General features: G+C 43.5%; 1 protein-coding gene across 3 annotated transcripts; it reads left to right on the forward strand.

The window, feature by feature from the left end:
* Positions 1-8: 8 nt before the first annotated feature.
* On the forward strand, positions 9-27,832 carry RHBDL2 (rhomboid like 2). Of its 3 annotated transcripts, none has more exons than XM_006099126.3 (8): positions 32-228; positions 10,488-10,748; positions 11,233-11,381; positions 15,331-15,443; positions 19,996-20,096; positions 21,892-21,952; positions 26,637-26,698; positions 27,287-27,832. In XM_006099126.3, the coding sequence occupies exons 2-8, from the start codon at positions 10,509-10,511 to the stop codon at positions 27,464-27,466; spliced, it is 906 nt and encodes a 301-aa protein (XP_006099188.1). In that variant the 5' UTR covers positions 32-228; positions 10,488-10,508; the 3' UTR covers positions 27,467-27,832. The 3 variants fall into 3 exon arrangements, with proteins under 3 accessions (XP_014320156.1, XP_006099188.1, XP_014320155.1); XM_014464669.2 differs by lacking the exon at positions 32-228 and adding an exon at positions 9,294-9,430; XM_014464670.2 differs by lacking the exons at positions 26,637-26,698; positions 27,287-27,832 and adding an exon at positions 22,789-22,943 and having other exon boundaries at positions 9-228.
* The last annotated feature ends 138 nt before the right edge of the window (positions 27,833-27,970 follow it).

The raw sequence follows: 27,970 nt of genomic DNA on the forward strand, positions 1-27,970 counted from the left end.
GGGGCTGCGGAGCTGGCTGGTCGGGCTCAGGCCCCGGCTCAAGACTGGGAGGGGATTTCCTCAGGCTCCCTCCCCCGTGCGGCTGCTGGAACCTGCCCCACGCAGTTAGGGAGGGGAGGGGCCGGGAGCGCCATCAGGGCAGCAGAGGAGCCCCTTGGCCCAGGACGCCTGGAGCGCGGGGTGCAGCCGGTCCTGCCTGGGCGCCCCCGGGCCTCCCGAGGGAAGGAGGTAAGCGGCGGGAACCGGGAGCCGGTGGGGGAGTCCTTCCTTGGGGCCATGGGGTGGGGGTGGGGGGTGAAGGCAGGAAGCATAGGGGCGGGGGTGGCGGGAAGGAGACCGTGCGTGTTCCCTTGGCAGCCTCCCTTCCGGAGCAGCCTCCAGGAGTGGCCGTCTGGGATCTTGGAACTTTCTTTTTGGAGTTGGCAGTATGATTGGCCAGGAGTGGGGGGGGGGGGGGCGTTTCTTGGCTTCTCCCTGGGACTGGGGGGACGTGGTGGGAGTGCCAGGTGACGCTGTCCCCCTTCTCCGCCCTGGCCAGTCGTTCTCTCCCCCTTTATCACGTTCTCCCAGGGACACCCCCACCGCCCTCTTGCCTCCTAGTTTTATTCTCCCTGCAGCTCAGCCAGGTCTCGCCCTCCTGCCCGCTGCCCCTGCCCTGGGCGCTGGAGACCACAGCCAGGGGGACAGCCTCCGGCTTCCTCCTGCAAGGCGTCTCGCTCAGGGTTATTTGTTTCCTCCTTCCTGGTAAGGGGTATCGCCCATTCATTTTTAAAAAATATATATATATTTTTATTGATTTCAGAGAGGAAGGGAGAGGGAGAGATAGAAACATCAATGATGAGAAAGAACCATAATTAGCTGCCTCCTGCACGCCCCCAGGGGCATGTGCCCTTGACCGGAATCGAACTAGGGACCTCTCAATCCACAGGCCGATGCTCTATCCATTGAGCCAAACCAGCTAGGGCCGCCCATTCATTTTTTGTTATTCATTTGTTTATTCATCATTGTTTGAACATGTATCTGGATTCTCTGGGGGGGGGGGGGAGAAGAAAAACATACAATTTCTGCTCTTCCAGGGAATAAGAAAGCGGAAATTTATTTCACAGACATGTAGGGATCATGTATAAGCTGGTGGGCAATGTGGCACCGAGGAAAATTATTTTGGCGTCATAGACACACTTGGCTTCCTGTCCCACCTCTCCTGTGCTCTTCCCGAGCCTCAGTTTCCCCGTCAGGAAAATGGTATTGCTCTGAAGATGACAGGAGACAGGGCATGTCAAGCACCCACCCTGGTGCCAGGCACACAGTGAGCCTCAATAGACATCTGTGCTCTTTCCTTCTTCTTTGGCCCCTTTCCTGCCACCTCCCCTAACCGCCACCCCCCCCTTTCTAGGCTTGTAAAGATGTATAAGAACCTCTGGCCTTGAAAGCGCTTGAAAGTAAACACAGAACTGGGCGGTGAAGGGAAGGAGGCCAAGATGGTGTGGGGGTTGGGCTGAATAGGGAAGGTGTCTCTGGTCTCCCGGGTTTGAGGTAAGAATGCTGGACCAGGGATGGAACCTGGCGCTGGAGGGAGAAGTTATCCCCAGCAGGCTCTCCTGCTGTGTGTCTGAATCTGCGCATTCACACTGAGCAAGTAATGGGAGCTACTTGAGTTCCTGAAACCAACTCTGCTTTTAAATGTCCTGTCTCACTTAACCATGACATGTTATGATATTGTTAAAATGAAAATACAAACAGGCTCAAGGATTTGCCTAAGGCAGCGGTTCTCAACCTGTGGGTCGCACGACCCTTTCACAGGGGTCGCCTAAGACCATGGGAAAACACATATATAATTACAGTGGGGCCTTGACTTACGAGTTTAAGAAGCTCGTTAAGGAGCTCGTTAACTCAAATTTATCAACTCAGTGCAAAAAATCGGCTGAGAGACAGCTGGTATCTCAAAAAACTTGTTAGTCGGGACACTCGTAAGTCAAGGCCTCACTGTACATATTGTTTTTGTGATTAATCACTATGCTTTAATTATGTTCAATTTGTAACAATGAAATTGGGGGTCACCACAACATGAGGAACTGTATTAAAGGGTCGCGGCATTAGGAAGGTTGAGAACCACTGCGCTAAAATCAAACAATAAAAAAGAAAATAGTAGAAGTGAGAGTGGTTCTGTAGCCTGGGAAGAGGAGGTATTGTGATTTTCTTAGAATGGGAGAGAGACACAAAAGCATTATTCTGCTGTGAGGCCTTGCGCGTGACCAAGGCCCTGGTCCCCCTACCCTGCACCACAGCCACAGCGGAGGGATTCCAAGGAAGAAGCTTCGCCATGCAGCGGGCATGCAGAGGCCTTAGGAGGCCGAGTGTCCTTACCTGAGCTGCCCTCACCGTCGAGCCAAGAGTGCTTTGCTTCAGGAAGAAGGAAAACTTTCGGAAAAGAGGGTATTTTTTGTTTTTAAACCTTTTGCCTATTTATTCCAAGTGTATCCTCAGAGACGTAGCAAAAAGAAACAACCACAGCCACAAACCCATAATACTGAAAAGCTGGTTCTTAATTTCTGTAGCTAAAAAAGCACTCTTTCAGGCTATAGCCACGGAGATTGGTGCAGGCTTCTGGAACTGGCATAATGATGGTTTGCAGTGTGATGAAGGAGGCTGTTAATCTTTGTGGTCCAGAAGCCCAATACGTGGCCTCTCCAATTACTTATGTTGCCTAGCAACACCACCAAAAGTCTCCACACCAGGCCCAGCTAGGCAGCAATTGGGTTTACCCAGCCCAGCCTGTTGCCCAGCCTCCTGGGCTCCCCGGCCACATCAAGGCTGCACTCATCCTTGCCAGGGGCCTGCCTGGTACCAGTGAATGGGTGGGGCCAGCTGTTTCAAAAAAACAATTCAGATATTTAGAACCTACTTGTTTGCAGCGAGGAAAGCAGCACAAGCTAATGATCAAAACTCTCTTCGGCCAGAGAGGAGTTGTCTAAAGTGGTGGCCTTGCCAGTGCTCTTCTGGGTGAGGTGAAGAAGGGAAGGTGAGCCTGACTTAGTCCTTTGGGTTCCAGAGAGAAAAATCTTTTCCTTTCCTGGATGCCTGTCTCCATGTTGACTCCCCGTGGCAGCACTGGAAGTGGCGGGGATTCCCGGCCCCGTCCTCAGGGCTGGTGACCTGCCAGTTCTGTGGCTCCCATTTGGGAACTCCCGGGGTCTAGTCTGGTTCAGTTTGGGAAGCTGGAGGAAGAAAAGAGAGTTAGGGTAGAGGGAAGGTTGGGATGGAAATAATCAAAATAAAGATGTACTAGTACACCTCTTTAACACTAGGTGTGTAGAAATCACATGGTAGAGAAACACCCAGGGTCTTGGAGTCAACGCCCTGGGCTCCTCTCCCAGCCCTCCCCGCAGAGGTCTATGACCTTGTTCAAGTTTTCTGGAAGCCTGAGTTTTGTTATCCATAGATGGAGATGTTACTATCCTGCTGTACAAGGTTGTTGTGGAAATGAACGGAGAGAATGCTCATGAAGTGTTGAGCATGGAACCCGGCACATAGTGAATGCTCACTCATGTGACGACTTTTCTTTCATTTGATTCTTACAATAATCCTGTGAGACACGGAGGGCAGAGAGGAGCTCTCTTTTACAGCTGAGGAAACTGAGGCCCAGGGAAATTAAGTGTGGATGCTGGGAGTAGAACTCAGGTCTTCACAGGGCCAAGTACAAGGAACAGTGCTCCTCAAAGACGGGCCACAAGCCCTTTTGTAGCCTTTACAGCATGGTGGCTCCACGGGTCTCCTCTGACAGCCGGGTGATGGCAGAATGAGAATGTGGTGGGGGTGGGGGTGCGGTGTGCGCGCAGAGGAAAAGGTGGTGAGAGATGCTTTTCAATATACAGTGATATAAGACTCTTAGTTAATGTGGTGTGGATAAAATTCCTCTTCCCCCTTCTTCCCTCCTCCACCCTGCCTCCCTTCTCTTCCCTTCTCTTCCTTTCTCCTTCTTCCTTTCTTCTCTCTAGTATTCTTTTCAATAAACGTTTTATTTATTTTGAAATAATTTTAGATTTACAGAAAGGTTTCAGAGAGTTTCTGTTTACCCTTTCTCAGATACAGGGGCTTTCTGAACACTTCCTGTACACCAGGAACTTTTTGGGCACGAGGAATACAGCAATAAAACCATCTCTTCCAGGGTATGTGCCATGGAGTGGGCCATAGGGAGCCTTAGCTTGTGGTTCTCAAAGGTGCTGCTGCCTCCACTTCACTGGTATACTTGTCAGGGATCTACTAAATCTACTAAATTAGTTTCTTCAGGGTGGGGCCCAGGAATCTGTATGAACAATAAATGCCTGAGGGGATTCTAAAACATAGCCAGTTTGGGGAACTACGGGTCTAGTGCAGACTGTTTACTGTGCATATGAGAGAATTTTTGCTTAGAGCTGAGAAGGGACTTGCTGCAGGTTACACCGCTGGGAAGTGGCAGAGGCTAGACCAGAAAACAGGTCTCCTGGTTCTGTGCTTTCCTTACACTATGTCTGCTAAATACAGAATAAGAAATGAGTTTAACTTGCCCCAGATAGAGTTTAGAAGAGTTCCTCGACTGTTCAGATGTATTAGTTAGGTTCTTGGTTGCAAGGGAGAGAAACTGATTCTGGCTGATTGCACCAGTAAGTGAATTTTATTGAAAGCACATTGGATAGTAAAAGAAAAAAGTATTTCTCTATTTTTACTCACACTTCTGACACCAAATGTGTGAGTTTTCCACGCCAAGCTATTCTGACACTAACTACCCCATAGGCTAAGGTCTCAGTCCCATAAGACTTCTCCCCACGTCAGATGCCAATTGCAAGTCTGGGCCCCCAGTACTTCTGACCAACTGACTGTAAATTGGGGTTTCTATGACCCCTCTTCAGGTTCAATAATTTGCTCATAGAACAGCTCATAGAACTTAGGAGAGGGCTTTACTTACTATTACCAGTTTATTGTAAAGGATACAACTCAGGAACAGCTTCATGGGAAAGATGCACAGGGCAAGGTGTGTGAGAAGGGATGCACCACCCTCCCAGCACCTTGATGTGTTCACCAACACGGAAGCTCTCTGAACCCCTTTGTTTAGTGTTTTTGTGGAGGTTCCATTACATAGGCATGACTGATTAAATGTTGACCATTGGTGATTAAACGCAATCTTTAGCCCATTTCCCTTCCCCAGAGGTTGGGGCTGAAAGTTCCAACTCTCTAATCATAGGATCGTTTCCTGGCAACCAGCCCCAATCCTCCAAGAGTCACTTTATTAGCATAAACTCAGGTAAGGTTGAAAGGGGCTTATTATAAATAACAAAGATGTTCCTCTCACCGCTAACACTTTGAAAATTCCAAGGATGCTGATGAAGGCCAAATATATATATTTCTTAGTATACCATAATTTTACAGGTAGATTACAAAAATCACAAGAAGGCTGCAGACACAAGCTTTGGGAACTAGGCAGAAACAAAGGGAGATCAGGCACCTAGAACTCTACAAAGATCACATCACAGAGCCAGGTGGGTGAAGAGAGCCTCAGTGTTGCTGCTGTATGCTCATTGCCGCAGCCTTTGTCAAAGGTACAGCTGGGACTGGATGCTGGAGACCACACTGACCCCATTAGCGAGGTTGGACACCGGACACTGCCGCCACCACTGGCTAGTCCACTTCTGTAAAGAATTTCTCCCATTCCCAGCTCTGGCCTAAAAAATCCTAAGCAAATGCAGCTGCTGGGTCATGTACCTTAGTCTTAGCTGCTTAGGGACCTGGAAAAGTGAGTATTTTTAACTTGCACTTCAGTAATAGGAAGTGGTCCCTGCTGCCCACCAAGATTTATGAGATGAGGAATTCTCTGAGAAGAGTAACAAATGATCACCAAATAAGTGTTATTAAAGAGTACACTGGAAGTGCTCCACATTTGCAGGTTCATCACAGCTTCTGTAGTTCATTAGCTACTCTCAAAGGCCCATTGTGAGTGAGTGTGAATTGCAAGACTGGTTATACCTATGCCAGTCATTTACTAGTTAGTGAACGAGGCCTCCTGTTCCACCTTGACATCTCATGTGATGTGACTTCACTATTTATTCTCTACTAGTGATAGCCTTCATGTAACCTGCATGTGGTGACTAAAATCTTTGCTTCTTGTTGCAGGAGTAGAAAAGACTCAGGAAAATAAATCGGTTACTAGTGCCAGTGATAAGCATGAAAACAAAGTGAAGAAGCCTGAGAAAGTGATTTTTTTTGGTCACAAAGAGAGGTTCTGGATAAACTGGCATGGAATGTCAAGTTCAGTGGTGTGTAGGATCTCTGATATCCAGAGATCTACCATGTGTGTCACATAGAAGCAAGGAAAAATGCATTGGCTAGTGGCTTCAGTGAGTTTGTCAGTCAGTGCAGAAACTGTTCTTTGAGAGATTAAACCTTATGAAAAATGAAACGATGTACCATTAACTAGCCAAGTTTCCTTTTTTATTTTCTTCTTTGGGACCTCGGGTGCAAAGCATTGAACATGGTTAATACTCCTCACACAACAAATTTTATAAATAACATTTCTTTTGCATTTATGGAATCAAGTAGGGTCTGAAATGGAATCACTTAAAACTTGCTGGCTATAATTTACAATGTTCATTTGGGAGGCACTATATGAGATTTAGTGAATGAGGACACCTGAAGGGTCTTTGGAAAAATTCCCTGTTGATGTCAAGGGCCTCCTGTGTAGATCTCCTTATGGACATTTATATTTCCACAGATTTAAAAAAATGGCAGACAACCATTCTGGGTAAAGGAGCACAGCCCTGCTCTTTCCAATCCTTGGCCAACACACTGACTCAGTGATTCACAACACAAGCAATGCTGCTGCCAGATAAGGCCGGGAAGGAAGAATACTAGCTAAGCCATGAAAGGAAGGTCTCTGGATTTGGGGGTAGAGGGGGGACATCTCCATTTTTAACCAGAAGGCTATAAGTCTTTTATACTCCTCCAGAGCCATTCTTTCTAATGTCAAGGTAAGACCTGTCCAAACTTGTAGAGAATTTTTATGAGTTTATTTGAGCCAAAATGATGACAATTTCTGGGAAGCAAAATCTCAATGAATTGAGAACATGCTCCAGAGAATGGCAATTTTGCAGCTTATTGTATGCATTAGAATCAAAGGGGGAGAGAGAAGAGGTTTAAGATAGTACACAGGCTCATTGAAGGTAGAGATAGACTTTTGTCAAGGAAGCTACAGGCCTAGGACATGACTACAGTCATGACCCACTTTTAGTTCAGAATTTTTATGTTCAGATCATCCTATGTGGTTACATTCAATCTCTGAATTTATAAGGCCCACCATGCAGGTGTCTCCTGAGCTTGTCAGGTTTAGTATGTGGCTCTTTTTTTTTGTCTACATTAACAATCTACCCCAGTTGTTTCCTACTGGTAGGATGAGAACGTTTTGATCTGAGTGTGTGTGTATCTGTGTGAGATTTCATATATACATATTCTTTCTATCTATCTATCTATCTATCTATCTATCTATCATCTATCTATCTATCTATCTATCTATCTATCTATCTAATCTAAAAGGCTAAGTGACCGTCTGACTGGTAGCTTTGACGCACACTGACCATCAGGGGGCAGATGCTCAATGCAGGAGCTGCTGAGCTGTGGTGACTTGGCAGCGGCGGTTCTTGGGTAATGACGCACCTGGAACCAGAGAGGAGAGAGCCCGATTCTGGGGTGCATCACCCCAGAACCAGCCTCTTGCAATCCGGGACCCCTTGGGGGATATTGGAGAGCCGGTTTTGGCCAGATCCCCACAGGCCAGGCCGAGGTTCCCCACCTGCCCTGCTGTCGGGACCTTGCTCACTCTGCAGACGACCTTCAAGCCGTGGCCACCCCAGATGCGGCCGGCCAGGGAGAGACCGCGGGAGGTTGGCTCCAGGTTGTGTCCAGCCCATCTCGCCCAGCCCTACCCCACCGGCCACCTTCTAATGAATTTCCTTTCAATATGTACGAATCCATGCACCAGGGTACTAATATCTATCTATTTATCTATCTATCTATCTATCTATAATAAAAGCCTAAGTGACTGTTACTGTGGAACGACCAGAATGATCCGTCACTATGATGTGCAATGACCACCAGGGGGCAGACGCTCAATGCAGGAGCTCCCACAAGGGGAGCACCGCTCAGCCAGAAACTGGGCTCACAGCTGGCTAGCGCAGCGGCGGTGGCAGGAGCCTCTCCCACCTTCACAACAGCGCTAAGAAGCAGTGAGCTGAGTGGTAAGGAACAGAGAGCAGTCGGGCAGTAAGGAGCTGTGAGCAGTCGGGTGGTAAGGAGTGAGGGGTCCTGGACTGTGAGAGGGTGCAGCCCCCCCCCCCCCCCGCATGAATTTCATGCACCGGGCCTCTAGTGTGTGTGTGTGTGTGTGTGTGTGTATTTATATATTTATATATATTTATATATTTATATTTTTATATATATTTATATGTATATATTTTTAAAATATGTTTATTGATTATAGAGAGAAAGGAAGGGAGAGAGATAGAGATAGAAACATTGGATAGAAACATTGATTAACTACCTCCTGCATGTCCTGACTGGGAATTGAACTGGTGACCTCTTGGTTCATGGGTTGATGCTCAACCACTGAGCTATTTCATATAAGACTATATTTCATCAGCCAGGCTGATTTCATATTTTTTAATCTTATTTTTATTTATTTTCAACTACAGCTGACACTCATTACTGTTTTATATTTGCTTTGGGCATACAGCGTAGTGGTTAGACCAGCGGTTCTCAACCTGTGGGTCGCGACCTCTTTGGCGGTCGAACGACCCTTTCACAGGGGTCGCCTAAGACCATCCTGCATATCAGATATTTACATTATGATTCATAATAGCAGCAACATCACAGTTATGAAGTAGCAATGAAAATAATTTTATGGTTGGGTCACAACATGAGGAACTATATTTAAAGGGCCAGAAGGTTGAGAACCACTGGGTTAGACATTTATATAATGTACAAAGTGATCCCCCTTGACGTATGTGTGTGATGAATGGATCAGTCTTTTTCATTGTTGCCAATCTGATTAGTCATGTTTCCAAGGTAGTGAATTGTGCTGAGAAATTCAGGTGTGGGAGCAGAAGGTAAACAGGAGTGGGAAGGATAGCATGACAGGAAGCAGCACCTGTGAGCACCTAGATGTTGGAGATAAGATGAAGCAGGGTGCTCCTGTTCTCGGGGAGCAGGCACAGACAGGTATGAAAATCAGAGCATGATAATGATTGACTGAGAAGAGAGGCAAAAACAAAATGTTGCAATCACTACCAATGTGCTCACCTGTTGCTAGAGCCTAAATTAGCTAGAACTATACAGCAGGTCCCTTTACTGTAGATGCCAAGGAAGAAGGCAGACACACACTGAGTCTTGGTGAAACTGAATGGGTCAGGTATGTTTGTAGTTCAGGAAATATATTTCAGTAAAATACCTAAAATGGTGGGCTTGAAGTTGTGAAATGTCTGGAAAGTTTGGAAATCTGGGGAAAAGAGAAAATTGGGGAGGAGGGAATGTAATTCTCATTTTTCTAGCTCCTTTTATAGATATAAAGTTGTATTGTTAACAACATAGAATTTTATTTCCTCATAATGTGATCATGTATGGTGCTTAAATTTACAATAGAACTTTTTAGTACAATGCAAATCATCCCTAATTGAACTTGTTTTTTTTTCTAAAATATATTTTATTGATTTTTTACAGAGAGGAAGGGAGGGGAATAGAGAGTTAGAAACATCGATGAGAGAGAAACATCGATCAGCTGCCTCTTGCACGCCTCCTACTGGGGATGTGCCTGCAACCAAGGTACATGCCCTTGACCGGAATCGAACCTGGGACCCTTGAGTCCGCAGGCCGACGCTCTATCCGCTGAGCCAAACCAGTTAGGGCTGAACTTATTTTTTAAATGCTTTAACATTCATGGTTAATAGATGTGACAGTCCCCAACATCGTGCCTGATACCCAGTTGATAGTCATTAAATGACTTTTGATTCTGAATCAGAAACCTGAGAATAGAAGCAAGATGAAACTAAGAAAGGAAAGGAGATTGCTCAGTTAAACTAGATGGAACTGAGGTCAGTTATGTATTGTGCATGATTTGGGCCCTGAGACACATTACCCTCAGGGCAAAGCTAACGGCAGAGGGGAAGGAAGGACCATACAAAGTAGTGTTGCCATTTCAAGGCTCCAGTCCATCCCTTTGGGTGGTGGCAATAGATGCAACCAGAAGTGACCCCTGAGAGCCCTCTCCCTCATTTGGGGAGACCCTAGCACTTTGACACAATTACACACTGATATGCATGAGTATTCGGGCAACAGGTCTTCAGCTGCCTTGTATTAACATACAGGAAAGGCTTTGGAAACCAATGGTTATGACAGAGAACCCAGGAAAGAACCACGGACTTAAGACTATAGAGTCATCTGTTTCCCCTTGACATTTATGTCCCTTTCAGGTGTAGGTAGGACCCAGGACAATGGCTGCTGCTGGGGATTTGCCGATGGAGGATGTGAATGTGGGAAGAGACGTGGAAGAAGAGCTGGAGGAAGAGAAGAAAATGAGAGAGGATGGGGAAGGTAAAGATCCCTTCAAAAATAAGAAGGTCCACAAGATTGTCTCAAAATGGATGCTTCCTGAACATGCCCGAAGAACGTACTTGGAGAGAGCTAACTGCCTCCCACCCCCTGTGTTCATCATCTCCATCAGCCTGGCGGAGGTAAATATGTTGGGCGGTGGGCAATAGTGCAAGTACCCGTGGGGAGCTGCAGACAGACTGGGGGTTTAGATGAGACATAGATTGGAGACTAGGAAGCATGTAAGAAGAGAGTGAGGTGGTGGCAAGTATAGCACACACAGAACACAACCTCACCCTCTCCAGATCCCCCTTCCCGGGCTTTTCCTATGTTCCCAGTCACTTTCAGCCAAGCATTGAGCTTTATTTTTCAGACAAGGTCCCTGCCCAGCAGTAACTACAGTTTCAGTGGCTTCATTTCATTTTAGTTGGTGGAGGAAGTAGGATACGACCACAGTTAAATGGTCAGATACACGGCAGGAAAATTTAGTTCCTGTCATCTTTTGAGCACATGGTATGAAGTGGCCAACTGGAGAGCTAACCATTGGAAACAAAGGTGGTGCCCATTGGCTTTAATGGGGCCTCTGTGGAAGGTGTGGTTAACATTCATGTCTGCCCTCCCTGACAGCTGGCAGTGTTTATTTACTATGCTGTGTGGAAGCCTCAGAAACAGTGGATCACCTTGGACACGGGCATCTTGGAGAGTCCATTTATCTACAATCCTAAGAAGAGGGAAGAGGCCTGGAGGTTTATCTCATACATGCTGGTACATGCCGGGTAAGGAATGATAGTTAAGTCACTGCTGTTGGAGGTGACTAAAAGTCACTGTAACCCCTAACATTTGTTCAGAGCTTTATTACTGACTAGAGGCCCGGTGCACGAAATTCGTGAACTGGGGTGGGGGGGCTCTCAGCCTGGCCTGTGCCCTCTCCCAGTCCGGGACCCCCCGGGGATCGGGCCTAAGCTGGCAGTTGGACATCCCTCTTGCAGTCCGGGACCCTTGCTCCTTACCGCCTGCCTGCTTGCTGCTCCTTACCACTCGGCTCTCTGTTCCTTACCGCTTCCGCGGAGGTGGGAGAGGCTCCTGCCACTGCCCGGCTTTTGGCTGAGTGGTGCTCCCCCTGTGGAAGCACACTGACCACCAGGGGGCAGCTCTTGTATTGAGCGTCTGCCCCCTGGTGGTCAGTGCGCATCATAGCGACCGGTGGTTCCATTCCGCTGGGTTGATTTGCATATTAGGGTTTTATTATATAAGATAAGGCACTTTCATGTCCATAATCTCGCATGATTATCACAGCACCCCTAGGAGGCAGGTGTTACTCCCACTGTTTTATGTTTGAGGCTGAGGGTAGGGGTTAGGGTCACTTGCTCCTTGTCACACAGCCAAGTTGTAGAGTTAGGAAGGATCTCAACCCATTAGTGCTAAGGGCAGGTCCATTGTACTTCATATTACATTATAACTGCCTAATATTGGTATGTATATAGGAATATTAATGAGAAGAGATCAAATCATTACCAAACCAAAAGTATGTTAACCTGGTTGTTGAATGTTCCCTTTAGGATATGAAGCATCACTCCCTCTTTTTTTGCCCCACCACACGTTTAAAAAAATAATTCATGAACACTGATGAATGTATAATCCTGTTATCCACCTGGAATAATATAAGCCACAAGAGCTGCAGTGCCTGGCTTTTAGTTTTGCTTATAGTTTCTTTTTTTTAAAAATTCTTTATTATTGAAAGTATTACATATGTCCTCTTTTCCCCCCGTTGTCCTTTCCCAGCCTGCCCCCACCCCCCAGCCCCTGCCTTCACCCTCCTCTCTCATTGTCTGTGTCCATTGGTTATGCCTACATGCATACAAGGTCTTTGGTTGATCTCTTCCCCGCAAGTCTCCCTCCGGCCCACATCCCGCTTTTAGTTTCTTAAGTGCTAATAGCCTTCTATGACCCGACTCAGAATCCACAATTCACCATGTCCACTGCAGACAGTGAACAGCCTGCTGCTGGCCCCACCTCTCTGGTGGACGCCTGGGGTTACAGATGAGGCCAACTTTGTCTAAGAGACCTACATAGCCCTGAACCTTGAAGGATGACTCTGGCCTTTGGCCAAATAGGCATCCATGGCAGGACACAGGGCTCAGAGACTTGACAAGTCAGGGACAGAATCATCAACTGCTCAGTTTTTGTGGACACTTTCACACTTTGGCTTTTCATTTAACAAGTATGTTCTGAGCATATGTGGCTTCTGCACTCAATGACTTTAAAATGACAAGGAAGTAGTTAACTGATAATGCAAGGCAGTGTAGAATTATAGTATATAGTAGTTACTTAATCTCTTTGCATTTCAGTTTCCACATCGGTAAAATGGGGTAATAGTACCTACCTCATAAGTTTGCTGTGATTAAATCAGACAATGGTTATAACATAATTTTTATAGTTCCTGACACATACTAACCACTCAAAAAGAATTTACAAGGCTGTGTAGGACATGTAACATATGGGGTTGCATAGATGCTTTTATATGTAAGTAACAAAAATAATCTAACAGGGACTTAAATAAATAGAGGCCAATATTTTCCCATATAAAAAGCCCAGAGGTAGGTGGTTGGTTCATCAGTTTAATGAAGCCAGGACACTAGGTCCTGTGCTGGCACCTCTGCTTTTTCCTTGGCCTTTCCCTCATGGTTGTAAGTTGACTGGTGTAGTCTGCATTCAAAGCGGGAAGGGGGAAGAGGTAATACCAGGTACTGGTGAAATCATCCCTTTTGTCAAGACAGAAGCGCTCTTAAGTCTCCTGGCTGTGCTGCTTTTACTTGCATCTCACTGGCCAGAGCTATGTGCCCCTCCCTAAGAGAGGTTGGGGAATGGCAACAGTAGCTCTTCCAGCCTCAGTAGAGGAGGTAGAGAAGGGACATGGAATGAGTGTTGGATAAGCTACAGTAATATAAACAGAAAGAGGGAAAGATCAGAATGGGGATGGCTTCATACATGACATGGGTGCTAGTTGGGCCTTGAAGGTGGATAAAATTTGGAATAAAAAATTAATATTTCAACCTAGCTGGTTTGGCTCAGTGGATAGAGTGTCGACCTGCGGACCAAAGGGTCCTGGGTTCGATTCCGGTCAAGGGCACATACCTTGGTTGCAGGCTCCTCCCCAGCCCAGGCCCTGGTCAGGGCTCGTGCAGGAGGCAACCAATTGCTTCTCTCACATAGATGTTTCTCTCTGTCTTTTCCTCTCCCACTCTCTAAAAATAAATGGAAAAAATATTTTTGGGTGAGGATTAAAAAAAATTAATATTTCTACTTTGGGAATATGACAGGATCTCATCTTTCTGCCACTTCTACTCTTGATGTTGAGCAGAAGAAAGAATACTTGGGGTAATTCATTGGGGTCTCTGTGCTAATAGTCATCTTATCTTCTAGCTGTTGCCAGAGGACAGGATGGTATGGCTTTCTTTGACCTTGTTCAGATTCACAAAGTGCATATACTTCCAAATCTCCTTTATGTCTGAGGTCTCCATAAGACTAGTGTAACTGCTCTTGCTAGACAATTCTGTGCTGAGTTATGTTACCTCTCATATGTCTTTGAAGATGGCTTGGACAGTGATGGTTGTGGCTGGGTGTGCTTGTGGCCATAAAGGTAGTTTTCTGTTCTGCTAGATATGCCCAGAGAACCTCTTCAATGGTCTAATGAATTTTTGTTAAGTAAATTATAATGTAAAACACACTCCCTAAAACTAATGCAAAAGTTGTTGCACTTTGTGGAAGATCCAATATATATATATATATATTTACTTTTTGCTTTAATCTGAAATCTTAAAAAAAAAAAGGCATTGTGCTACATAGCAACTAAATTGACTAAATTGATAGAGTACGCTAATGTGGGAATTTATCAAATTACATTCAGAGATTATCCAGAGATGCTTGTGGGGTTTGACAAGCAAAATGATATGAAATGCATTTAAAAATATTTTTACCTATTTAAAAACTATAAAACACATGCACTCTAATGTGTTCAGCCAAATTGTGGTACATGGGAGATACCAACTTTAGCTAGGTAAACTTTTCCCCCTATTCTGGTTAGCTTTTATTTTTATTGATTTTAGAGAGGAAGGGAGAGGGAGAGAGAGATAGAAACATCAATGATGAGAGAGAATCATTGATTGCTGCCTCCTACATGTCCCCTACTGGGGATCGATCCTACAGCCCAGGCATGTGCCCTTGACTGAAATCGAACCAGGGACCCTTCAGTCTGAAGGCTGGCACTCTATTCACTGAGCCAAACCAGCTAGGGTCTCGTTAGCTTAAAAAAACAAAACCTTTTTAATGTAGACCTGGGAATGAAGTTCCTCTTGCCAGCTCTGTTTTATTAAAGAATATACTGAGATTGTAAGACACAATGCTTAAAAACCTGCTGAAATTTAAACTCAATATGAATGAATTAGGATTTCCTCCATACTGTGCAAGTGAAACAAAATCAAGTTCATGTTCTTTAGGCCAGCCTTATTGCTCTCTGATTTTATTAGTAATTGTTATAATAAAACAGACTTTGTAAAATAAAAGTATACTTCTAAAATGCCCCTTTACCTGCTAAAAAAATTAGAATTTGGAATTTGAGTTAAGCAAGTCCTTAACTGGAAACACCACCTCAATGCCTATTAACCTCCGAAGGAAGTAACTGCCTGTCTCAGACATAATGTTTGACAAATGTGTTTGTCTCTGCAGAGTTCAGCACATCTTGGGGAATCTTATTATGCAGCTCGCTTTGGGTATTCCCTTGGAAATGGTCCACAAAGGCCTCCGAGTGGGGCTGGTGTACCTGGCAGGAGTGATTGCAGGTTAGTGTTCTCAGGGCAACAAGAAATCAACACCTCCGGACTCTCAGGAGGTTATAAACAAAATAAAGGTAATCAACTGTGATAATGAGCTTTTTAATTAAGATGTATTCTTCTCCTAATAAGTGCTAGGAAACCTGATAGCATTGGAGATAAGTCAATTAGAGATAGTAGAGATAAGACAATCACATAGAAATGTCATTGTGAGTGCCCTCAGGTATCGCACAGACAGGGTTTTGCACATTTGGAAACTGTGAGTAGATTGGTGCCCAGGTGCATACACTGGGTCAAGGCCTACAGACAGATCATGAAGGCCTTATGTGCTCCTGTAAAGATTTTGGGAAGTAACATGACCAAATTTGCATTCGAGAAAGATAACTTCAAGAGAATGTAGAGAATAGTTAAAGGGGTCTAAAGACTGAGTTGGTACTAGCAGCATACAGCAGCGACTTCTAAAATTGTGTGTGTGTCCAAGATGATTCATTATGGTGTGGGCAGAAAATACTAGAACTCCCATTCATCCATTATTTAGTTGTTGGAAACATTAAAAAAATAAACTTTTCATCTTGAGATAATTATAGATTTATGCTTTAGTGTAAAAAATAAAAACCTAGAGGTCCATGTACCATTTAACCAGCTACCCCCAATGGTAACAGCTTGCAAAACTATAGTACAGTACCATCATCAGGATATCCACACTGATAGAGTCAAGGTACAAAGCATTTCCAATACCATAAGCAATACTCTCTTCCCTCCAACTTGACACTCTCCTTTATCCCTGGCAACCACAAATCTATTCTCTATTTCTACAGAGGTGGGCAAAAGTAGGTTTACAATTGTAATACAAATAAATAGTCTATATATATAAAAGCCCAGCAATTGGAATGGCGGAATGACCAGAATGACTGGTGGCTATGACACGCACTGTGGCAGCCAACCAGCCTGATCCGGGCTCCGATTGGCTCCTCCCCCCCCCAGGCCAGCCCGGCCCTGATAGGTCCCCAGCACCCCAATCGGGGCTGGAGCTGGCTGCCAACCACCTGCGGCCCCTCCCCCTGGTCAGCCCCGCCCCCGATTGGCCCCTACCATGCAGAATGGGGGTGAGGCTGGCCAGCCAACTGCCCACGGCCCCTCCTCCCCACTAGCCCGGCCCAATGGGCCTCCATCGGGGCGGGCCTGTCAGACCCCACCTGTGCACGAATTCGTGCACTGGGCCTCTAGTATAAGTAATAAATAAAAATACAAGAATAAACTATTTCATGTACTCAAAACTAAACCTACTTTTGCCCACCTCTGTATAATTTTCTCACTTCAAGAATGTTACATAAATGGAATAATATGGTAGCCTTTTGGGATTGGCCTTCTTCACTCAGCATAATTCTCTGGAGATTCATGTAGGTTGTTGCGAGTATTAATAGTTCATTCATTTTTAATGCTGAATAGAAGTCTACCACCCACCCTTCAGCACTGGATGATATCTGGATATCTCTAGTTTTGACCATTACAAATAAAGCTGCTATAAACATTTGTGTACATAAGCACAGAGTTTTGTGAACATGAGTTTTCATTTCTCTAAGATAAATGTCCAAGAGCACAGATGCTGGGTTGCATGGCAGTGCATTTCGAGTTTTGTAAAACCACCAACATGTTTACCAGAATGGCTATTCCCTTTTATATTTCTCCCAGAATTGTATAAGTGATTCAGTTTTCTACATTCTTCCATGCATTCAGTGTTGTTACTATTTTTTATTTTGGTTGTGCTCATAAGACCATAGTGGGTATCTCTTCATAGTCTTTTTTTTTTTTTAAATATATTTTATTGATTTTTTACAGAGAGGAAGGGAGAGAGATAGAGAGTTAGAAACATCGATGAGAGAGAAACATCGATCAGCCGCCTCCTGCACATCCCCCACTGGGGATATGCCTGCAACCCAGGTACATGCCCTTGACCGGAATCGAACCTGGGACCTTTCAGTCCGCAGGCCAACGCTCTATCCACTGAGCCAAACCGGTTTTCTTCATAGTCTTAATTAGTATTTCTCTAGTGGCTAACAATGCTGAACATCTTTTTTTTTTTTTTAATATATTTTATTGATTTTTTACAGAGAGGAAGGGAGAGATAGAGAGTTAGAAACATCGATGAGAGAGAAACATCGATCAGCTGCCTCCTGCACATCTCCTACTGGGGATGTGCCCGCAACCCAGGTACATGCCCTTGACCGGAATCGAACCTGGGACCTTTCAGTCCGCAGGCCGACGCTCTATCCACTGAGCCAAACCGGTTTTGGCACACTTATCTTTTCTTCTGGAATGTCTGATCTGCCAATAATCTCAACAAGTTTATTTTTTTCATCTTAAACATTGTAGTTTTCATCTTTAAAAGTTTGATTTGAGTCTGTTTATGTCTTATATGTCTCTACTTAACATATAGAATATAGTTGTAATAATTATTTATTGCCCTCAATTGCTAATACCTGTGTCAATTTGGGTAGGTTTTATATTTTTCTCCTTATTATGCGTCACATTTTCCTGCTTTCCAATCTTTGTTTGGATGCTATACATTTTGCTTTTGGATGGTGGATATTATTGTATCCCTATAAATAGTCCTTAGATTTGTTCTGGAACTCAGTTACTTAGAAGCAGTTTGATCCTTTCTGATAAAATTTGCCAGGTAAAATTATGTTTCTGAGTCATGTTTAGTGCTAATTACTCCCCACTTCTGGTACAGGACCCTCCTATGTTCTTGATTCAATGCCCCACGAACTATGACGTTTTCTAGTTTGGAAAGTTACTTAGCCTCTCTGGTGAGCAAGAGGTCCTCTTCTCTATTCCTTTCTGACGATTCTTTTCTTGGTTTGGATCATTTCTTCACATACTCCTCTCTGGAGTTCTCTCTCCATGCAGGTCTCTCCTCTCTGGTGCTCTGTCTTTTGAACTCTAGGTCTTTCTGGACTCTAAACTCTACTTCATCAACTTCAAGTTTACTGGGATCGACTCGGTTTTCGCCTCCATGCACTGCAGCCTGTCATTTCTCTTCAGGCGGTAAGCTGGGCAATCAGACAACTCACCTCATTTATTTTGTATCTCTCAGGGTCCACTGTCCTTTGCTATCTGATATCCAGTACTTTGAAGACCATTGTTTCATATATTCTGTTCAGTGCTTTTAGCTATTTCAAGTGGAAGGGTAAATCCTAACCTTGGGACTTCATCATGGGCAGAAGTGGACGTTTGTATATGTATTTTAAAAATAAATTTCTTATATGATTACGATGCAACCACTGTAGCCCTACCTATAAGTTGAGAACCTTTGCTTTAAACCCATTGAACTACTTATCATTGATCTTTAGTCATCCGTATACCTTTGTTTCTATGTCTTTGCTTTTCCAGATCCCTACATTCTGAATACCTTCTCCTTCACTTTTCCTGTCCAAATTTTAAAGATTCTTCAGTGATTAATAAAAAAAAACCCTATCTCCTCAGAGTAGCACGGCCTACACCTCTCTGCTGAGAAAGTCATTCCTTTCTGGGTGCTTCCATAGCAAATTTATTTCATTAAAAAAATCATCCCCTGCCCAGTGACTTGGTTGGTTGGAGCATTGTCTCGTACACAAAAAGGTTGCGGGTTCAATTCCTGGTCAGGGCACATACCTAGGTTGTGGATTCACTCCCAGATTGGGACATGTATGGGAGGCAACCGATGGATGTTTTTCTCTCTCTCTCTCAAATCAATAAACATATCCTTGGGTGAAAATTTTAAAAAAAAGTTGTTATATTCTGCATTTTATGATTGTTTGCTCATCCATTTGTAAGATTCCTAAGGTCATGCACTTTGTATTTCTTGTACAAAGTAGGTTTAAACTATATCCTAAGGAATGAAGGAGGGCCTCAAAAGCAAGAGACCAAATAATAAAACTAAGTAGTATAGAGAGATTATCTTAGAGTTTGCGTTGTCTTTTTTGTTGTTGTTCAGGCGATCTAAGATTAGGTTAGCAAATAGATTTCATCTTACTTGGTGAATCTGAAGGAATGGTATGTTGAGGAGGATTTGGAGGCCACATCTTGATTCCATGAGAAAGCTAGCCATTAGATAATAAAGTGTTTGGCATGTCTCAGGTATTTTGGTAGTGTGGGTTAAACATGTAAAATGTTTTGAAATAATAACAAGTATATAATACATTTCAGGCAGTGTTCTAAGCATGATGCACATTTCAGCTCATTTACTTGCTCTGACATCTTATTGATATCCCCATTTTCTAAGTAGGAAAACTAAGGCACATAGAGGTTAAGAAACTTGCTCAAGTCACCCAGCTGGTAATTCTGGCCCCAGAGTCTGTGCTTTATCATTGCTGTACTGTCTTCATATTGAACATTCATTCAATGTTTCAGAAAAATTGAGGTGGTTAGCCCACAAAGCTATACTTTTATAGTATGGAAGGGACAAAGTGAAAACGTTGTTTGTTAAATGGCCCAAACTTTCCAAACTTTTACCTTAGATTAGAAAGATTTATCTTTCGTGATTCTTATAGTCATGATTCTTTGTGTTTTATTTCTTTAGGATCCCTTGCCAGCTCCATCTTTGACCCACTCAAATATCTTGTGGGTGCTTCAGGAGGAGTCTACGCTCTGATGGGAGGCTATTTTATGAATGTTCTGGTGGTAAGAACTTTGGGAATGGAATCTATGGACTTTTAAAAAAACAAACAAAAAACTAGTATTTGGTATAGGAATCTTCATTTATCAATATTTACTGAGCACTCATCTTCCTTATGACCACCATTTTTTTCTTTCATATTTTATCTTATTTTTCCTCTGATATCAAAAGTAATGAATACTAAATAAAACTTTAAATGAAAAACAGAAAGTCAAAATCCCCAATATAGTATGTTAACAGTTTAATATACTACATTCTTTCAGATCTTCTTTTACATGTATTCAAAATCCTACTAATTAATAAATCCACCTCAATCTTTTCAAGTGTTCCACAGCACTCTCTATAGCTGTATCCTGACTTATTTAATTTTTCATTGAAAACAATGTGGGGTGACTGCAGCTTTTCACATTTACATATAGTACTATAAAGAATGTTCTTTTACATTTATCTTTTTGCATTTTTGTGATTTTTTTTGTAGGATAATTCCCTAGAAGTGGATTTCAATGCCAAATCGTCCTCCAAAGTTTGCATGCTATTTTACATTTCCATGATATAGCATGTGAGAATGTCAAGCACTTTTTAAAACAGGCTAAAATCCTGTCTAGTTCTTAACCCTTTAACCATGTAGGTATACTTTAAAATATAAAGTATTTATATTTTATTTATACTTATTTATATATCTGTACTTTAAAAATACTGTAGGACAGGGGTGGGTAACCTTTATTCTGCCAAGGGCTATTTGGATATTTATAACATCATTTGTGGGCCAGACAAAATTATCAACTTAAAAATTAGCCTGCTCTATTTGGTCAGACATTTAATTAGCTCACCCCTAATGCCTTGGCAGGGCCAGACCAAATGATTTCACAGGTCTAATATGGCCTGCGGGCCAGACGTTCCCCACCCTTGCTGTAAGAGGAAAAATATGAAACAATTATAAAACTGTTCAAAAAATAGAAGTCATTTAGAAAAATGTTTTTCAAACTTTGGATTTAAATCCAAAGTTGTTGTGAACTCAGCTCAAGGGGTGTGAAAAGTTAAGCAAAAAGCAAAAAATGAAAAATAATTTCAGTAATAAGTACTGTTTGATTTATGTGTGTACTGGGTTGTTATATAAATTATTTCTTACTTTAAGTCATGGTCACAACAGCTTGAAAATAATTTACTTAGAATAAACACAGCTATTCCAGCATCTTTACTCCTTGGGAAGAGAGTGAATAACTTGAAAGGGAATGGAGATATATCTCAATAAATTAAAGTGGCAATGTCTTTCTGACTTTGTTCTGTAGTAACACATGAGGTTACTGCAAGCTAGACCGAGATGCATTTTTTCTGACTAGCGTTTAAATTTTTTTTTTAATTATCTCAAAAAAATAAGGTAGCATTCAAATTTTAGTACTTTCCTAACTCCTACCTGGAAAGAGGATCAAGAAGTATCAAATGAATATAAACCAAAAAATTGGAAATATTTCATCCTACTTAGTTTGACAGCATCTGTATCTATCTATCTATCTATCTATCTATCTATCTATCTCATGTTAAATGTCGATTTCATATTACTTATACTTAGATAATTTCCTGATAATAAAATTGTGTCTAGTTTATATTGTGGAGTTAAATTTCATGTTTCAATTTTGTTCTTCAAAGCACACCAAAGTTGTACTTCCCAAATATATTCTTTGTTTTGCAAATATTTGACATAATTTATTCTAAATGAAAAAGAAGATAAAGAGGGAGTACAGTTGAGGTTTCATTTGCCAATAGAGAGCTTATCTTAATTATTATTTATCTCTTTGCAAGAATTTTCGAGAAATGATTCCTGCCTTGGGAATTTTCAGACTACTGGTCATCATCGTTATAAGTAAGTTTGTTTTGTGAACACTTCACTCCTTCAGTTTTCTCGGTTCATCCTTCAGAAGGTTAACCTAGTCCGTGGTCAGCAAACTGCGGTTCGTGAGCCACATGCGGCTCTTTGGCCCCTTCAGTGTGGCTCTTCCACAAAATACCAGGTGCGGGCACGCATGTACAGTGCGATTGAAACGTCATGGCCCATGCGCAGAAGTAGGTATTTTGTGGAAGAGCCAGTATTTTGTGGAAGAGCCACACTCAAGGGGCCAAAGAGCCGCATGTGGCTCTCGAGCCGTGGTTTGCCGAGCCGCAGTTTGCTGACCACTGAGATGCACAATGGACAGGGTTGGCTTAAACCCTTTCACTAAAGAAGTTATAGGCTTGGGGCATGATTACCCACAGTGACCTGCCCAGTTAGGAATTTATGGTCAGCTCACCCTGTAGGTTACTTTCCATAGAACCTTTCTTTTAAATCCACAAAAACAATAGCAAAGGCAGGGCCAGTTATATTGTGTTTCCAGAGCTGATCCAGATAAAGCTGTGTCTGCTCGTAGGCTTGTGGGGAAGGGCAGATGCTGGGGTCAGACTGTGGGTTCGGACTTGAGGGCCAAGGCAGAGGTGACACTTGATAAGGCCTAAGATTTTTGCTGTCCACGTGGTAAGAAAAAATGATTCTGCTAATTGGTATTGAGCTCAGTGATCCGCACTGTGGAAACAGGGACAACCACCTTTGAGGAAAGAGACTAAATAGAAACAGTTTAACTGTAAAAAAATAGGTTTCATCCTGAGAGAAAATAAGTGACTTATTTATAGTCTATACCATATCGACATAATTATTTTTTCCTCCAGGAGAAATCCAAGGGCTGAGGGACAGTTGTCAGCACAGACGGGAGAGCTGTGCAGGGAGGGAGCGAGGAGAGTTGCTTTGGGAGCCGAGGTGCCACCCGAGTGGAATCACACCAAGAACCAAGGGACAGTCCTTTGGCTGAAAAACGTTGTTACACAAGTTACCTGCGTCCTCAGTCTGCTTCTTTTGTGTAATTATAAGTGACTTTTATAAAATAAGCCTCAAACCTTTGATGGGGAAATAATTTTTATACTCTTCTTGAATTCTCTTCAATGTCGGAGTAAAAACCCTTTCCTCATGCACAGTGTTTCTCCAAAGATAGTTTAGTAAGAATATATCATTCTTGAGGTAACTCGATAAAGCCACTGAATGATGTACTTTTATTATGTCCCACAATAGAGGTAGGACAGGCCAACGTTAACCTTCCCCACACATTTCTTTTTTATTGATTTTAGAGAGAGAGGAAGGGAGAGGGATAGAAACATTGATGTGAGAGTGAAACATTGATCGGCTGCCTCCTGCATGCCCCCTACTAGGGATCGAGCCCACAACCCAGGCATGTGCCCTGACCGGCACATGGTTCATGGGTTGGTGCTCAACCACTGGGCCACACCGGTCGGGCACATCATTTCTAAACGTTCTTTGGCCTGGTTTACCTACTATTGAAAATTAGAAAAGTTACAACACATGCCAGACTCTTATAAGTACATTTTAATTTTAAACACATTTCCTTGGGAAAATGTATATATTTATATTTTAATGATAAAAATTATTTAAAAAAATTTGATTTGAGAGAGAGAAACACCAATTTATTGTTCCACTTATTTATGTATTCATTGGTTGATTCTCTCTCTCTCTCTCTCTCTCTCTATATATATATATATATATATATATATATATATTATTGATTTCAGAGAGGAAAGGAGAGGGAGAGAGAGAGAGAAACATCAATGATGAGAATCACTGATTGGCTGCCTCCTGCATGCCCCCTACTGGGGATCGAGCCCGAAACCTGGGCATGTGCCCTTGACCGGAATTGAACCCAGGACCCTTCAGTCCGCAGGCTGATGCTCTATCCACTGAGCCAAACTGGCTAGGGCTCATTGGTTGATTCTTGTATGTGCCCTGACTGAGGATCAAACCTGCAAGCGTGGTATATCGGGATGATGGTCTAACAAACAGCTACCTGGCCAAGGCTAAAAATTATTCTTAATTGTGGAGGAGAATTGGCCTTAAGCACCTTCCTTCACTAAGCATTATTTGTTGGGTGTGCTTCCTGACAAAGCTAGTGAGCTTCCCTCTGGAAAACGTCAAGAAAAATCTCACATTTTCATTGTTTTTAAAAAAAGGTCGGTATAAAGGCAACCTTTTTAAAATGAGTGCTAAATTTTTAGTGAGGATAATGATTGGGTTTGGAATGAGGAAGACCGGAGAAAGCAAGGATTTATTGGGAAAACATGTCTCAGTTTAGCGACTGCAGCAACTTGGAAGCAAACTCCCCCAGAAAGCAGAAAGGGCCAGACGGAGCTGGGTGGAGGGGCACGATAAAAGAGAAATGGAATGGAGAAACTGAGTTACAAAGCCTTTTTGAGAGGAGCCTCCTCCTACCCTGGAAGACTAAACCAGAGGAACTGTTCCCAAGAAGTCAGCCCTGTTCTTTGGCAGGGTTTTTCCTATCCTTTCCTAGTCCCATCTCTATTGGCTCAGGAAATGCGAATGATTGAAAATACCACACAGCCACCTTTATCCAGAACTTCCTGGACCTCAATCCCTGTCCGGTGACTTTAACATCCACACAGTAGGGTCCTGAAGCTCTTTCCCGAAGGCAAGGACTGGGTCTTTCCATCTCTTAGGATACAATGGCTCACTGAGGGGAGCACAGGGAATTGGGGGATGGGTGTTGAATGTGGCAGCTGCATGAGATGTTTCCAAGTGCTGCACATGTAGGGTGGGAGTCCTAGGCCAAGAAACTGGGAAGTCTCCTTTTGTAGCACAGATCTTACAGCAGTTCTCAACCTTCCTAATGCCGCGACCCTTTAATACAGTTCCTCATGTTGTGGTGACCCCCAACCATAAAATTATTTTCGTTGCTACTTCATAACTGTAATTTTGCTACTGTTATGAATCGTAATGTAAATATCTGATATGTTATATGTGTTTTCTGATGGTCGTGACCCACAGGTTGAGAACCGCTGTGAAGAATGTCTAAGCTTTGGCTCTCACTGTTCCATTGGAGGATATGCACTCATCCCTATCTTGGCCCATCTTCAGTAATTAGGGGTAATTAGTGTGGTAGGTGAGAGTGGAGTCACACTGCTTAAAGTTCAAATCCTGGCCCTGCTTCTGAGCTGTGTTAAGTACTTGGGCAAGTACTTAACCTCGGTGCCTTGGTTTCTTTATGTATAAAATGCCACCATCATTCCTCGCTGGTCTTCCTGCTCCTGTCCTCGCTCCATATGGTCTATTCCCTATATAACTGTCAGAATGAGCTTTTACAAACATAAGATAGATCATGTCACTCTTGTGTTCAAAAGCTTCCAAAGGCTTCCTATCCCTGGGAATAAAAGTCAAAGTCCTTACACGGCCCCTATGTGGACTGGCCCCTGCTCATCACCTATCGCTTTATCCCTCACGGTAGTCCAGAATCCCCTGGAGGTCTTGTGAAAACACAGACTGGGAGCCTCACCTTCAGTCTCTGGTTCAATAAGGCTCGGGTGGGCCTGAGAATTTTAATTCCTAATGAGCTTCCAGATGCTGCCGCTCCCGCTGCTTTTGGGAGGGGCTGAAGGGGGGAGAACCACACTTTAAAAAACATTGACCCAGCCAGATCAACTGCTTTAGTATTCCTCAAGCCCACCAGGCACATCCCTACCTTAGGGACTTCGCGTTTGATCTTCCCTCTGCCTGGCTCTCATTTCCAAGGTCAGCATGGCTCACACCCTTATTAAAAGTCACACCCTACTCCCAGCTTTCCCAATTCTCCCTCCCTCCCCCGTTGTGTTTCTCCACAGCACTTAGCACCACTTGACACACTGTATGTTTTCCTTGTTTGTTTGTTTGCCTCCCTCAGCTCCACCAGACAGGGCTATGTGATCTAGTCTTTGTTAGGTTAGGTGGCTCAGGAGACGGCGCAAGAAATAGAGGTCCAGTGAATCAGAAAAGAAAGGAAAGGAAAAGGTTTATTTCTGCGTCCCCGGGAGACCCACGTACCCCAAGGACAGGGCACGTGGATTCACGCCAACAGGGAGGGGGGCGCTTTTTTTTAATACTGCGGTTGGGTGAGGGGCGGGGACATGAGCTGAGGTATTCAGTTGAGGAAGTTTCAGCTGCAGGGAGGTCAGCCAGGTATTCAGGAATGAGTCAGTATCTGTGTGGGGGTCGTGGAGAAGCCAGTATCTGTGTCTGGCATGCTGATCTGTTAGAAATGCCAGGGGGAGTCCATTATCTCATCACATGTCTGCATGTATCTGATCCTGGGCTCTCTCCGACCTAACAGTCTTGACTTCCCTTGTCTCTTCCTCTTCCCTCCCTTTGTATTTAGAAGCCCCTTCCTTAAAACCTAAAACCTTTTATTAGAAGTCTGCTCACTCCAGCATGTCCACCACCTAGGTAGTGCCTGGCACATAGAAGATAACAAATACTTGTTGGATGAATAAATCTGCGAAATGGGATAATGATAGTACTGACTTTGTAGGGTCATTGTGAGGACTGATACAAGGTTAATCATGTAAAGCACTTGGCACGGAATAAGTTTTAATAAATGTCAGCTGCCACCACTATTGGGGGAAACCAAAGCACTCGGTGTGCCATTGGAGACCTTGGCGCTTCATCAGCTTGTCTTTCCTTCTAGTTGCGTTGGATATGGGATTTGCTCTCTACAGAAGGTTCTTTGTCCCTGCAAATGGGTCACCGGTGAGTTTGACTTATTATTTTTTATAAAATATATTTTTATTGATTTCGGAGTGGGAGAGAGAGATAGAAACATCAATGATGAGAGGGAATCATTGATTGGCTGTTTCCTGCACGCCTCCTACTGGGGATCAAGCCTGCAACCCGGGCCTGTGCCCTGACTGGGAATCAAACTGTGAACTCCTGGTTCATAGGCCAGTTCTCAACCACTGAGTCACTCCGGCCGGGAAGGTTCTGAGTTTTAAATCTGACATTTCATTTATGTGGGATCAGATTATGCTCCTATAGAGATCCTTCATGCAACTCAACTCTGTTTTCTTGGTTGGCTCTATAGAACCATCCAAAATGGGATGATGGTCAAGTAGACGGAGAAACAATTACTCTGCCTTGTGCACTCAGAGAGTGAAATGACTCTTAGCTTTGCATATAGAACATCTCCTCTCTGTGTCTCTTGCCTGAGCTCCTTGTTCTTCAGACTTTTAAGAGTCTGATGTGACTGGGATGGTCTTTGTTGTTTAGTAAGAGAGATGTAACTGAATTATGTAATTAGCATTTTTTCACTTATTTCCATTTTCCTCCTTTTCTCCCTAGGTGTCTTTTGCAGCTCACATTGCAGGTGGATTTGCTGGAATGTCCATAGGTTACACCGTGTTTAGCTGCTTTGATAAGACGCTGCTGAAAGATCCACGGTTTTGGATATCAATTGCAGCTTATTTAGCTTGCGTCTTATTTGCCGTGCTTTTCAACATTTTCCTATCCCCAGCAAACTGACCTGCCCTAATAGAAGCCAATTATAAAAAGAGCCATCTGGGGGAAAACTGGAGAACTCTTATGAAGAAACAGAGAAGCCCCAGCAAATTTTCAAAGAAGGAAAAACACTATTGAAGTGATCAGTTGCAAGGACTTCCAACAAAAGGTTTTAGGTTTTAAGGAAGGGGCTTCTAAATACAAGGGGAGGGAAGAGGAAGAGACAAGGGAAGTAAGGACTAGAAATTTGGTCTTTCCCAGGCATATGGTGTGCATGCATGTATCCTCTCAAAGAGACTTGTTCTTCGAGGATGTATTACAGAGATGGCTTGCTAGAACCAAGAACACTGTACTATGCTGATAATAAAAACTTTTCATACCTGTGCCAGACTACTCATAGTCATTTTCAATCACTGTTCCAGCAGACAGATCACTGAGGTGCTTTATATACATTATTGCTAACCTTTTTAAGAACCCCACAAGGTGGCTATTACTCTGCACCCTGGAGAGGACATGGAAACTCTTTAA

Source organism: Myotis lucifugus, unplaced genomic scaffold (genome assembly GCF_000147115.1).
Source record: "Myotis lucifugus unplaced genomic scaffold, Myoluc2.0 scaffold_260, whole genome shotgun sequence".
NCBI lineage: Eukaryota > Metazoa > Chordata > Mammalia > Chiroptera > Vespertilionidae > Myotis > Myotis lucifugus.

What these genes read in the sequence shown, in the direction of transcription:
- RHBDL2 (XM_006099126.3), top strand. Translation starts at nt 10,509, where the DNA reads ATGGCTGCTGCTGGGGATTTGCCGATGGAGGATGTGAATGTGGGAAGA. An exon ending in ATTTTATGAATGTTCTGGTG is followed by an intron (nt 20,097 to 21,891) that starts GTAAGAACTTTG and finishes TCTCTTTGCAAG; the next exon opens with AATTTTCGAGAAATGATTCC. An exon ending in TCCCTGCAAATGGGTCACCG is followed by an intron (nt 26,699 to 27,286) that starts GTGAGTTTGACT and finishes TTTTCTCCCTAG; the next exon opens with GTGTCTTTTGCAGCTCACAT.